Raw genomic sequence first — 13,737 nt, forward strand, 5'->3', positions numbered from 1 at the left:
TAGGATTTTGCTGCTGGATAACCAACCCAGTGGTTTACCTGTGGATGCATGATATTGTCATGTGGTGAGCTCTTTGGTAGTGCATCCTGTTTCTCGGTTCTCAACTGACAGGTTACTGTCCTTCCTTCAGTATAAATCCTGTTATTTTAGGTAACCCGCATGTGTATAGCACTCATGACCATCTCCACTGCACCTGGATCTCGAGACTGGGAAAGACATTAGTTCATTCTGGTGATGGATGTGAGAGATGACTAGGGGATGGTCAGTGTTTGGTTTAGAAATGGTTTGTGTAGATTAATGTGGCAGTAGGCTGAGTTTGATCTTTGGAGAGACTTATGTAGTTGAGCACATGTACCAAAGAACTCTTTATATTGACTGTGTTAGGCGATCGGTTGTCCATTGCTCAGCCACAGTAGGGTGTACTCGGACTATGTATCTCAGCCAAGGTAGGTACTTATGATGAAATGTCAGCATAGGGAGTCATGTTTATACCAGATTTAAAGGAGTGGTGCTATGGCGTACGTTACTGTGGTGCACAACAGTGCTCTTAGTTTGGCAACACAGTTGAATTTACACTACTCCGGACTATTGTGGGTTAGCTCATCCGCTAACTTTAATCTTCCAGTGCAAGAACTAGGGCGCCTCACTGGGACTGTGTGTGGGGAAAATCCTTGCCATAGGTTTGAATTCTGTGACTGCTGCAAAACCACTACTTTAGTTTATACACAGAGGTCAACATGTCTGCCAAGCCCTGGTTTGGCTGCGCTCCTATTTGTTCTTTGGTCTGTTGGATTTCGTTATGGGCAGACTTCCCTTATAACTCCCTCTTTTTCTGTTTCCAGCAGCACATTTACACCCCGCGACCGTCGGACCGACTTGCAGTCCCATCCTTTTTGCAGAGGGATCGCTTTAGTCGATTTCAGCCGACTTATCCTTACATCCAGCATGAGATCGATCTTCCACCTACCATCTCCCTATCGGATGGCGAAGAGCCTCCTCCATACCAAGGCCCCTGCACCCTACAGCTCCGGGACCCAGAGCAACAAATGGAACTCAACCGAGAGTCGGTGCGGGCCCCGCCCAACAGAACCATATATGACAGTGATTTAATTGATACCTCTCTGTTTGGCGGGCCATGCCCTCCCAGCAGTAACTCTGGCATCAGTGCCACTTGCTACAGCAGCAATGGGAGGATGGAGGGGCCCCCACCCACTTACAGCGAGGTCATAGGTCACTATCCTGGATCTACGTTTTACCAGCACCAGCAGAACAATGGAACGCCCTCCATTTTGGAGGCAGGCAGGTTCCACACACAAATCAATGGCCTTGAGAGCACAATTGCACGGAACAAAGACAAAGAAAAGCAAAAAGGGCATCCATTTTAGAGTTTCAAACGTTTTAAACACTCTGCACTTCTAATTTACAAAAACATAATTGGGGAGATGGAGAGAAGGTCGAGTAAGACTTTCTTTCTATGTTTTCCATGTATAAATATTTACTTGTTATGTCTGGTCTGACTGCACAAGCCAATAAGCTTGCAACACGTTTTATGTTGAGCTGTGTCTTGAAGTCCTTATATTACGATAGTCTTTGTTTGTTCCTTTTGTTATTTTTTAGTTGAGCCGTGTGTGAATGCTTTTTTCGTTTTATTGTGATATTTCACTTAACTTTAAAGAAAATAACTATTTGCACAAAAACCTTCTGTTTAAAATATCTGCAATATATAAATATAAATATATATATAAAATAAGAGATGAACTGTAAGTGTGAGGGCTGGGGTATTTTTGTATTAGAAGAGGCCTATAAAACGTTTTTCGTTTTGATGTTTCCAGAGCTTGAAAAGAAATAACGGCAAATCGTTTGAGTGCCAACTCAAAAACAAGTGTGTTAAGTTGTAAAAAAAAAAAAAAAAAAAAAAAAGCAGGGGTTTAGAGTTATTTATATAAATGTCGAAATTTTGCACTATTTTCTAATATTACTATGTCAGTGCTTGAGTCGAAGGCCTCTATCACGTCTGCCACAACCTGTAATGGGGGAGAGGATAACTCAAGCTGAAATGTTGGATGTGTGCACACAATGGTAACACAGCAGCCCTCGAAGAAATATCGACATGGGAGTATATTTATATGCAAATTGTTCGTGCCCATGAGTCACCAAAACCCCATCCCCCTTTTTAATTTCGTTATGAGATTAACTCACCAGAATTTGTTTGTTAAACATTCCCCTTGAATACAAAACACTACAACGTGTTTGGGACGTTCTGCTATCACAACATTTTAAAAAAACAGTCAAGTGTGTGGTTTTTTTTTTTCTTCATTTGGAGGGGCTGATAGAGTGACAAAAGTGCTACCCTAATCAACCACGTTTTGTGGTATACTTTGTTTGGCCTTACCCATGTCATGGGATACAAGTTGTGTGGTTCACAAGGAAAAATCAATCCTTGTGTTGGAATGGTGGTATTGATGAAGCGCTGTTGAAGGAGGTTTATAAGGGATAGGGACACATGCTTGCTCCGGACCAAGACACCACAACAAAGTCTGTCTTCCTTGTTTTCGGCGCAGTGCATTATGGTACCTTTCACCTTCGTTTTTTCCACAGCGAATCATAATTGCAGTTTTCTTGGAATGCCTAGGTGAAAGGCATGAAAACACAGGCTCTGGTGTCTGTGGCCTCGAGCACCTTTGCCCAAATTCCCTATTTTCTAAAATGTTTCCTCCTGCTGTGTGTGTGTAACTGGGTTGGAGGAAGAGTTCTGAAATCAGCATCCCACGTCTGCTTTTAATTATTGTTGGTGTTTCTTGAAAGACAGTAACGCATACATCTTTAGTTGTTCAAATTGTTTTTCTTATGATTAAACAAATTCCAACATCTTGTGATTGGAAACAAATATTCAGCCAGATTTTACAACTTTGTGTTTCCTGCTGTTTTGGGTGGTTAAGGAGTCGTTTTTTGGGGGTTGAGAAGTTTGAAAACTGATTTTTTTTTTTTTTAAACAAAACTTGAAAGTTGCCCTGTGAATCTGGTTTGTGTGTTTGCTTCTTGGTCTAATACATGACTAAAGAATGCGACATATGGATCAAAATTGTTTCCTGAAAATTCTTCCCAGAAAATGATCCCTCCTAAATCTTCCCTTTGAGCTGTGCGAATAATGTGATTTGAAGATGAGGGGTTTGTGAAGTTTCGCAATTGTACCCACTGGCAATGGACTCAGAAAATGACATCTTGAGGGACTGAGTGCCGCTTGAAGAACCTTTGGCATACTTAACACCATCAACCCTGGGGCCAAAGACCACTTTTCAAAAAAAGCAAACAGAATTCATTTTTTAAATCTCTTTCCATCCCTAAGTGATAATGTCGCCCTTCCATTATAATCTGATCAGAAGCAATATCTGTATTGCAGTTACTGCCTACTGCTTTCACAGACAACTCTATCACAGCAAAGAGCTGTGTGTATGACCCTGAGGGAGGTACGTCCATATTTGTCGTGGGTGCAGCACTTGTTTTTTAGTGCACCCTTCAAATGCACCACAGATTTATCACAGTTCCCCTGCCACCAAAGTAGAGTACCAAAGTGGGGTTTCAGAAATTGATCTGTGGATTTTCAACCACATATCTATTTATCTATATACATGTATTTTCTGGAGACATGCATAAACTTTCTTGGTCTTTTTAGCACTGCGGAACATAATCTGAAATAAAAAATAGTTTTCCTAGAGAATCTCTAGAATGGTCCAGAATCTCTGAGGAATATCTCTTGGGTATTTTTGTGATTATTGCTCATACAAAATCGAGTTCATATGAAAATGTCTAATCTGGTGGTTGCAGTACTTGACTGTAGGGAGGAGAGATGTGATAGGTTTCCTCATGCAGGTGGTAACAAGGCAGTAAATAACATGGGAGACTGGGAGAGTGTACCACATATGGGTAGCAATGTACATATAAAGACAAAAAGAAAGGAATGGAGCATACTTTTTCGCTGGGTGCAGTAGATATAGGTTGATGGATATCATGCCATTCACTGTTACTAGCTTTAGGCAGCATTGCTTTCAAAAAGGTCACTTCTTGCCGTATTCAAATTTGGATAACCATTTATTTGGGAGCTTTGGTGATCCCCTATGGCTGATTCTTCATGGTGGATGAATCATCTGATAAATAGCACAGCATTTCTGCATATGGACAAGCAAACAGAAACCCGCTTCATTGGAGCTGGATAAGTGTGCAGACAGTGTTGCATTACATCTTGGCACCTTTTGTCAATTCCTCCCAGATGACTCGTTTCTAGTCAATAAATACTTATAAGCAATACTGATTAAAACGTGAGGCTTTTGAGTTGCTTCACTCAGCCTGAGCTAGAGAAGCTCTGCAACCAAGAAACCTTTTTTTTTTTTTAATTTAACAGTGGCTTTTTATGCTGTGCATGGGTCATTGCAAATTGCACGGTTCAGCACAAAAAAGAAAGTAATAATGAAAATGAGGATGAAGGTGTTTTTTTTATACAAACACTAGGTGGCGCTTTAAGAATATCACCTACTAAGAGTTCATCATTTTGGTTACCAAGATGTAGTCTAGCTAGACTTCTTAGTTTCAACCGCATAACTTCGATCAGTGCTGTGCTATACAGTTATTCGCACAGTCTCAAAATCCCCCTCTCTTCACCCACAACTAACCACTCTTGTTACCCTGAGAATGCGATGAGACCTGTTTGTCTGAATCCAGTGCTCCACCCTACTCTTGTTTATAATTTAACATAGGGTCATTAAATCGCCTGGCGCCTTTGTGGGTGCATGTGTGAGGAAAGTTGTCGACCTGCTTTTCCCTTACGCTATGTTGCAGTTACTGTAGTCGTCAAGTACTTGGTGTGGCTGGACTGGTTTGTCACAAAGAACATATAGGTAGACTTGCCAAACTAAAGGTTTCATGTTCTGCCAAACGAGAATAAGAATGGGTGACTTTGACCATGATGGTCAGTAAAGACGTATAGGCCCTGATTACGACCTTGGCGTATGTGATACTACGTCACAAACATGACAGACGTCCTTCGTATTACAAGCCCCATTGTATCCTATGGAACTTGTAAAGCGTCGGGCAGGATAACCATCAAGTTTGTGACGGAGTATCCCGTCCGCCAAGGTTGTAATCAGGCCCATAGTCCCTGAATCCACATTGACTGATTCAGGTACTATGCATATTTACATCTCTTTAAATAGTTTACTGCCATGACTGTCTGTACTATAGTGCTGCCATTAATGAGTTATAAAGGCAATAACTATTGTTTTTAAAGAAGTTTTCTATCACTTGAAAATGTAAAATAAACATATGAGAATACCATGAAGTCCTCCTGGATCACTAAGGTGGTATTTGTACAAGTGAAAAGGTGGCGACAGGTGCACTTGAAGTTTCACTGTTTTACCAGTCTGCTTTAATGGCTCCTCACGGGCCACGTTGTTCAGAATCCGGGGGCTAGTCAGTACTCTAAAAAGCATTGCCCACAATGAGAATAACTTTTAGAATCTTTAAGGTTTGACTTTATAAGAGGGAAAAGATATATCTCCAGATCCTTGACGAAGAGAAACATCTGAACAAGGTGAAATTCACTTTTTTCTGTTCATGAAACTACTTTCTGTGACTTGTCTACTTAGTGCCTTATTAAAGAAACAGTAAGGTAGATGATATAACGCCCATCTTGAAGAGGGAAGCGGATGACATACTCCCTATTGGAAGGAGAGAGGGGAAAACAATGCTGCAAGGACGTTCTGTGCTCCCAGGTCCACACCCTCCCAGTTGTCGGCCATCTTAGCCCTAGAGTGTATTGAGTTTGCTAAAAGGGGTACTGTTTCTTTAAAACTTCCTCTCCGGTCTGCCCTAGCCAAGTAAATGTGCCTAGCCTTGTAAGGTGCTCCCCTTTATCGCCATTCATGCTCTTTGACTGTTTTGTGAGGTGCTGTGTGTATCTTGAAGACATTAATGTCCGTGATTCCTTATAAGTAGAACAACATGTTGAGTTTATTGTCGTACAGTGAGACTACAAAGGAAAGTAAAAACTGATATATAAATTCTGCCCTTTTGAGAAGGAACGTGGAACTGTGCTGAAAACAAATGACAGCTCAAAGCTTATTTATTAATTTATTTATTTTGAATTCCACTGCACGGAGGAGCGCACCAGTAACTCTTAGATCTAGCTACCGAGATTTGGGCTGCAGAGCCATTTATGCTACATCGTCATATAAAGATGAACCGTAGCGCCCGTTTTTTGTGGATTTTTTTTTTGTCGTGTTGGATGCTTTTTGGTTAACGCCGAAACAGTGTCTCCTTCGTAGGTTTTTGATGCACCATAATTTGTGCCAAATGAACTTTAACTAATGCTGAACAAGTTACAAAAGGTTAACTCTGCCCACCGGGGGAGAGATTAAGTGTACTGTGGGAGAGGTAAGGCCTTACCCGGCCTGAGCCTCGGGCGCCTGTGAAAGTAAAATGGCGCGTTCTGGGCTCACCACAGCTGCGCCATTGTTTATATTTAAGTAACAGGATATGTCTGTTATGGCTACAGGAGTGTCGGCTTCCGAACATTTTCGCCGTGCTTATGTTCTTCAGGCTTTTTGAGGAAGAGAATCACATATTTCACCAAATGTCACAGTCTGCTTTTCAGCGCCGTAAATAAGGCTTGAACGAGTAGGAGGCAGATTAAAGCCCTTTTTCTTTTCACATATATATGAGATTAGCATACAGGAAAGGAGGATTTTTTTTTTTACTACATGTGGCTTGAGTTAAGCCGCTCACATAGCCATTTGATAGCGATCACTTCGCATTCCATGTACTGAATTCTCTGGGTGTCAATGTAATGTTTTTACGCAGCCATCCTCGATGACCCTAATGCTGTTAGCTTCATTGTGTGTTCTGCCAATCATCTCTTTTTACTGGTGTTGAAATGGTGGTTGACATGCCACTGCTAAAACCACCTGAAAGTGCCTTGGACTACATTCAGAATTATCCGAACTGCTCATTGCATGTGCTATACATGTTGTAACAACAGCCCTTATCTAATGTAGTAGCGAAAACTACTCCAATTTAAATTTTTATGGTCGAGTGCAAAGCGCTTTGTCCTTGCTGTAATCTCCCTATTGGATTGTAACCATGCCCACTGCACGCCCATGAGTTTGGTTGGTTTGTGGGCTTCCCTTTTAAAATTCACTTGCTTTCATCAGTGGAAGGCAGGCATATATCATGCTTTTTCCAGTGTTTAGCCCTCCTCGAGCGCACCGGCCAACTACTGAAAACATACTGGACTCTGTGTTTTCCGTAGGGCTTCTGGACTACTTTTTTTCTATTTATTTCCTACGCAGCGCGATCTCGCAGTAGCCGAGCGCTTTGCATCACATCGACCCTGTTAGATGGAAAATTGCATTTTTGCCGAAAATATGTTTGACCGCGAGCGAACTTCTGTTTTACTTTTTATTTTCAATTTATGTGGCAAGAAATGTCCAGTTCGGAATTTACAACACGAATAGCTCTTACTCGAGCAAATACGAGACCCATTGCATTGCAAAGGCTTGTTCTGTTTTGCTGTAGGAATGCAAGTGCTCCCACTCCACTGACGGTGGCCTTCAAGCCCTTTTTTAGATAACCTGAGAATATCTGGGATTTGTTGGCGCACAATGTGTTCTGTAAGCAAGTGTTACAGTATGTTTTTTTCTCCTGTTAATAGTTCCACAACTTTTGACATGAGCTGTGTGTTATATATTTTTCACTGGTGGTTGAGGTTTAAATGATTTGATTGTGCTTTTGCTATTTTATGTCTGCCACTGTCATCTGCTAATTTTTACAGATGCCTTGTTTTTAGACACCATGTTCTATGCTGACACGTGTTTCGCTTATACAGAATAAGAGTGCTGACTCCTGAACATTTCCCTTCGGACAGATTTGATTGGTACATAAAGCCCTATCCTTGGAGGAAGAAACCTTTGGATATGTAACTTCAGAAAGATACAAATACTTAATAGTCACCCCCTGGGACCAGATTGTTAAAAAAACATTTCGGAGTGGTGTTCAGTCTTTTTTTTTTTTTTTGCAAGGCTGTGCACTAAGACTCCTTAGCTCTTAGCAATCCATTAAAAAACAGTATTTTTTAACTCAAAATCTTGTCAAATGGAGGCATTTCTCCGAAGTTAGAATAATAGCAGCCTGTCTGCCATTTTCACCATCGGAATGGCATAGCAATGGGCATGTTCATCCCCTTGGTCAAAACCGTGACACTGCCACACCTCTAGAGTGCTGTGATGCTGCAGTGTGCCTGATGGTCATGAGTACACAATGTTGGATTATTATCTGAGAAATCAACAGTTGATCTACTCGTGATAATTAAACGTGTTGTCTCGAAACATGGCAGTATTTGGCGACAGTGTCCCCTTTTTCTCTGCATATTCAGCCATAGTCTGTGGACCTGCTTTGAGTTAGTGTTCAGTAGCCCACATGCACTTATGGAACTCCTCCACTTGGGTTCACCTGGTTGCACCCTCACCACGCTCAGTTGAGGTTTGCCATTTGTGGCTATACAGCTTTTACCCATTTGTCTGGATACATTATTTGTGGAAATGAGGGGCATTACCTACTGCTGTGAGTGTAAGCACTGAGAGGCAATTTGATTTAAGCTTTCCATTAAAGTTCCTAGCCCCAAGATGCTTGATTCTGCAAACCGGGCAATTGAATTAAGAAATCTGATATCTGTGTTTTATCTTTCTTCCTCAACTTTATATTGGCGAAAATTATTTTTCCTTATGGAGAGTTTTAATAGTGAATTCTTGAACGAAAAAACTTGTTGGGAGCTACCATTTCGAGGCATTAAAGTGTGTGCTGAATGCCACATACTCTCTTACATTGCTAGTGATTTCAGCTGGTGGACTAATTCCATCCCCGGGGAAGCCATGAAAGGCTCACTGAGGAAAAGCATTTGAAAGAGTGCCTGCCATCGAAAGTCATTTAGATGTTTTGCATTGTTGGTGCAATAGTTTTACTCTTCTGCCCACTTCCTGTTGCTTAAGGATATATCTGTTTGGTTGCTATAAAAGTCTTGATCTTCCAGACTCCTGAGGTCTCGAGCTTTGCTGGGTGTCTCAGCAATCAAACCAGAATTTCTATCTTTGCTGTTTAGAAGGGATTCAGAGCTAATAAATAATAAAAAAAAAACATAAGAGTCTCACACTTCGAAGTCATCATCGTTATCTATTAAAACATCATCTTTTGGTTTAAATAATCAAACATGCATATTTGATCTTGCCCTCTTCTTCCTGATGACTTGGAAATACACACTTCTCAATTTTGCAAACGTTCTTTGTGGCTCATGACCGACAGGCAAGCTGCACTCTGACCTCAGAGAGTTACTTTGATTGACCTACAAGAAACACGTGAATTCGATTTGATTTTTATGTTTAGACAACACACACATTGAGGCAGTTTAAAATGGGAAAAGGAGAACTTCAGGTGTCAGTTCTGATGGGGAAATAGATCACATTTCCTAATAAGCAGTTGTGCAGCTCAGTGTCACTTAGTCTACTTAAATTCAAAGTGGAGAGTTGTTTGGAAGTCACTTAGGTGAATGTGAACAGGCAGGTATCGCATGGTCAGGGACTTACCTTTCTCATTTTACTGTCGGCCTGGCTTTCTGCTGTTCTTGCCTCGTTTGAGCATAAAGGACTTTGTGGGTGAAACAGTCTAAACAACAACACAGCTGCTGGGCTGCAAAATGTGATGCTTTGTTCTTTCTATAAGAAAGCCCTCTCCAGACTTGGGATCAGATTGTGCTGATTCTGCTCAGTTCCCAGTTTTTGGTGACCTTGAGAGTCGCAGAAGACTCTGTACACCTCTAAGGACGTCTTTGTGTCTGCCAAATGCATACTTGATCCCTTTTTGTATCAGTACAGTCTTAATACCTCTTTTGAAAGCAACCTCTTTTAGATCTTCAACGCTGCTCCTTATATTTTTACTTTGGAGATGAAATGACGGCCAACCTTCTCAGAGTAAGACCTTTGCATTTCAGGGGAAAAAAAGTGTCAATGACATAGGTGCAATTTCCAAATCCGTTTGTTATTATCGTGGCTGCTTCTGATAGATATTTCCATCTGCGCAAAGATGCTGTTTTTTAAGTAAAGTGTGAAGAAAAAGCATAGAACAAAATTTTTTAAACAGAATTGAGCTGCATATAGAAGTGCTTTTGGGATAAAAGGTACAATGACTAAAGGGCCAGCAGTGAATGTGTGGTATTTTGGATGGAATCACAGAAACTCTAACAGCTTGCAAGACATTATTATCACTTTGGTGAACAAATGCGAACTTCATTATCATGCGCAACAAATTCAGTCACTTCTAGATGCCTCAGGCCTGAAATCCTTACCCACAGTGAGCTGTCTCTACATCAACACATTAAAACGTCCTATTTTTCTTGCCCATCAACGTGAAAAAATGAATATTCAAAGCTGCATGGAAGATATCTCTTACTCTGCACTGAAATTCTCAAAATTGAAAGCTAGAAATTTTCCATAAGCTGCTTTTCTGCAACATAGCCCAATATACAACGTTTATAGCTCAAAACAAAAAAGGACAGTTGTCTGGAAATTGCACAATATGTGGCAAGATACTGTCCCTGAGTAATTTTCTGAGTGGGTAAATGACTTTGCATCCTCTTGTCTCACTTTCTGTGTGCTCATCCGAGGGAACGGCTTTGAAAATCCCCCACCCCCACCCCCACCCACTCTTCCTCCTAACTGAGCTGTCGATTTTTATCATTTTGCTGCACAGTTCCAAAATATGTCAGTGGAAATTCTTGGGTACTGTTGGACTAGGGAATGGTAGCAGTGGCAACTCCTAAGATGCAATTGGCCTCTTAGGGGTGTATCCATCACAGTGGCTTTAAGAATGATGTTAACCACCGAGGCCAAAGAAGGGAAAACATGGGGAGAATTTGACCAAGTGTGGCCATTCTGTTACTGCCACAACCCCAGCCCAAGCGCTGTTGTATTCCAGGTGAGTGGAACGTCTAGTGTACGTGATTCATAAGATAGGGTGTTTGTATATAAAAAAAAAAAAAATGATCATAGAAATGGGACGGGCCAAATTGTGTCCCCTTGAGAAAGCTATGTTTACTTATGTAGTGCATTGTTTCCTGCAAATTTGTGTTTTTTTCTGTGGGAAGTGGAACGAATGGCTCTCTGGCGAGGGTGTTTTTTGTACGTGTCTGACTAAAGATTACTGAATTGCACTATATGCCACGGATATCAATATCACGGAAGAAGAAGAATAAAAGCCCAATATTTTTACTAAGTGATATAAATTGATCCCAATATTTGTGAGGAGCCACTTAAGAAGCAAGAATTAAAAAATTGATTTTTATTCCCTTCTGCCTATATGACTTGTATATCTGGGCACTCCTTTTTTATATGTAAAAATAAATCTGTAGAAAATTAGAAACAATTACGCAAATACAATGTTTTCCAGGCGCTATGGTTCAAAGTCTGCTGTACTGTAGTTGTCACTTGGAACAACCTTGTAGTCCTGATTTGCTTGCTTTATAGCCACATTTCATAGTTTCAATGTTCTCGAACACTCAGATCGCATCGCTTTGGCTTGGAGTTCGTGATCAGCAGTCCTGTATCCCAAGTTCTGTTCGAGATTATGTAATACTATTTACAGCACATTCAATGCAGTACTTATCTATATTTTGCAAACTTTGGTATAACTATGTACTCTGATGCCAAGTTACGGAGAAATCTCTTGTAAGCGCTTACTGTGCAAAAGTAACCGATCGTGGCGACTATATGTTCATTCGAAGAGCTGCAATACTTATAATAAATTTTACAACACTTTGGAAAGGTGTTTACACTTTTCTTTCGCTTTGTGATACAAATTGTAAAAGTGGAGAAGCATCCATGTCTTTTGGAAGCACTTTCTGAAATTTTGATGTATTTTTTAAGCAATTGATGTAGTTTCCAAATCACTGCTTTGCTAAGTGGCCGTGCGACAGGCCAGATTTATAGAATGTACACTGTGGTGCTCCTCTTGATGATATAGTATTTTAAACACCAGGTGTATTTGCATGCTGTATTGCTTTCCGCAGCAGAATACTTTGTATTTCTATGTACGCAAATCTGTCTATGTATCACGTAGCTCTTCTGTGACCTGGTCCGTGTGAGATTATAATCCATTACTTCTTTTCATAAGTACTCTATTTTGGAAATCCTCACATGCGGCTTTAGAGCTCTCCCAGCTCTCTCGCCTCTTCGGGTGTCACAGGGTACAGTGGGCGATGAGGTGTGGCTGGGTAGCTGGAGCTTCTCCCCCATGGCAAGCGTGGAAAATGGTTCGCTTTGTTTATGAGTGTTTTCTAATGAAGTTGTTCTTCCACAAGATGGCAGGCAGTTTTTTGAAAAAAAAAATGGTCTCTGAAAGGCTGCGCAAGTGGATGTGTGATAATTTTTTAAAGTATTTTAAGAGGTGGGGTGGGGGTTGGCCCCTAAATTATTGCACCTTCCAACGATTTTTTTTTTCGTAGTGATGTCAGTCCTTAAGTGTAATCGAAACAAGGGGGTGTGCTGGAATTCCAAAAACAATTCAATTCAAGCATAAGCAGTTGTTCTACCAGCCTTAGTTATTTATTGTGGCACATTTTCTCGCACTTTCCACTGCATTGTCACCTGGAGCACCCTTTTGCTTTGTTTTGGTTTTGACAGATCAGTCCGGTCATATCCTGCTTACCGGAGGGGTAACTAACTGTGTATGCATATGAATAAAATTATGGATGTTTTAATGAACACAGAAGCAATCATATACATGTCTTTTTTGTTTAAGCTATTCTGTTGTGCATCCCATTACAATATTATTCTTTGTCCACGTTTCTTCTCCTGGTAGAACAACTGTTTATGGTCAGTCTTTCAGTGGCTTTGTTGAAGAGTTTGCCAGCGGTCTCAGAACTGTACATCCAAAATTGTGGAAACTAGAAATGGAATGCAGTCTCACACGGATCACCTTGCACCGCTGAGCTACGAATATATGCCTGCATATGCACAGGCACATATAATGTGTGGCCAAAAAGGTGTTGCAGCTTTAGTTTGTTCCGAAGCATTCCTTATGACCTACATTATAGAACTAGTATATCGGGCACGGGTGATCCTGCCTTCCCTTGGCCGCACTGACGCACACTTTGCTCAGTTTCCTTTTAATGTTGTAGACACCAATGAAGACTCTGAACTGTTTCATCTGACGATTAAAGTCATAAGCACAGTAACCAGTTTGTTTGTGTGTTTTGTTCCTTTCTCTGGGGCTGCTTTTACATTATCTATCTATCTATCTATCTCTGTCCATATGTCCATTTATAGATAATGTGAAGTGTTTGGTGTTAGTGCACTAAGAAACTCAACCAGAACAAACATTTTAACATGATTATAAAACTTAAAAATATTAAACACAAAACACAATTTTCTAAAATTTAAAAATATTTCTATCTAAAATAGCCTGAGCACTTTGCTCCCCTCTATTGTTTGTTCGAAGGACTTCCTGTTTCATGGTGGCTGAACAGTAATAAAAAAGCTGAGGATGGGATTCTTAAATTGGTGTGGGCCACATTTCTGTCCACGGTGTTTAGGTCGAGCGAGCAACCGCGTTGACCTGTTTTAAGTATTGTGGGCTTTTAACCACGCCCACCTCATGCCTATCACTTTTACTTGTTCGTGGGATTGCCCTTCAAAGATCCCT

General features: G+C 40.8%; 1 protein-coding gene across 3 annotated transcripts in view; it reads left to right on the plus strand.

Moving 5' to 3' along the window:
* The window catches only part of PMEPA1 (prostate transmembrane protein, androgen induced 1), a 97,462-nt gene extending 85,604 nt beyond the window's left edge, over positions 1 to 11,858 (plus strand). For 2 of the 3 annotated variants that reach the window (XM_069243586.1, XM_069243584.1), the window contains exon 4: positions 846 to 11,858. In XM_069243586.1, the coding sequence (XP_069099687.1) occupies positions 846 to 1,385 (540 nt within the window). In that variant the 3' untranslated portion in view covers positions 1,386 to 11,858. Of the gene's footprint in view, positions 1 to 842 lie in introns of all 3 variants that reach the window. The other variant, XM_069243585.1, reaches the window with a different exon arrangement.
* The last annotated feature ends 1,879 nt before the right edge of the window (positions 11,859 to 13,737 follow it).

The sequence above is a fragment of the Pleurodeles waltl genome, chromosome 7 (assembly GCF_031143425.1).
Source record: "Pleurodeles waltl isolate 20211129_DDA chromosome 7, aPleWal1.hap1.20221129, whole genome shotgun sequence".
Classification (NCBI taxonomy): domain Eukaryota; kingdom Metazoa; phylum Chordata; class Amphibia; order Caudata; family Salamandridae; genus Pleurodeles; species Pleurodeles waltl.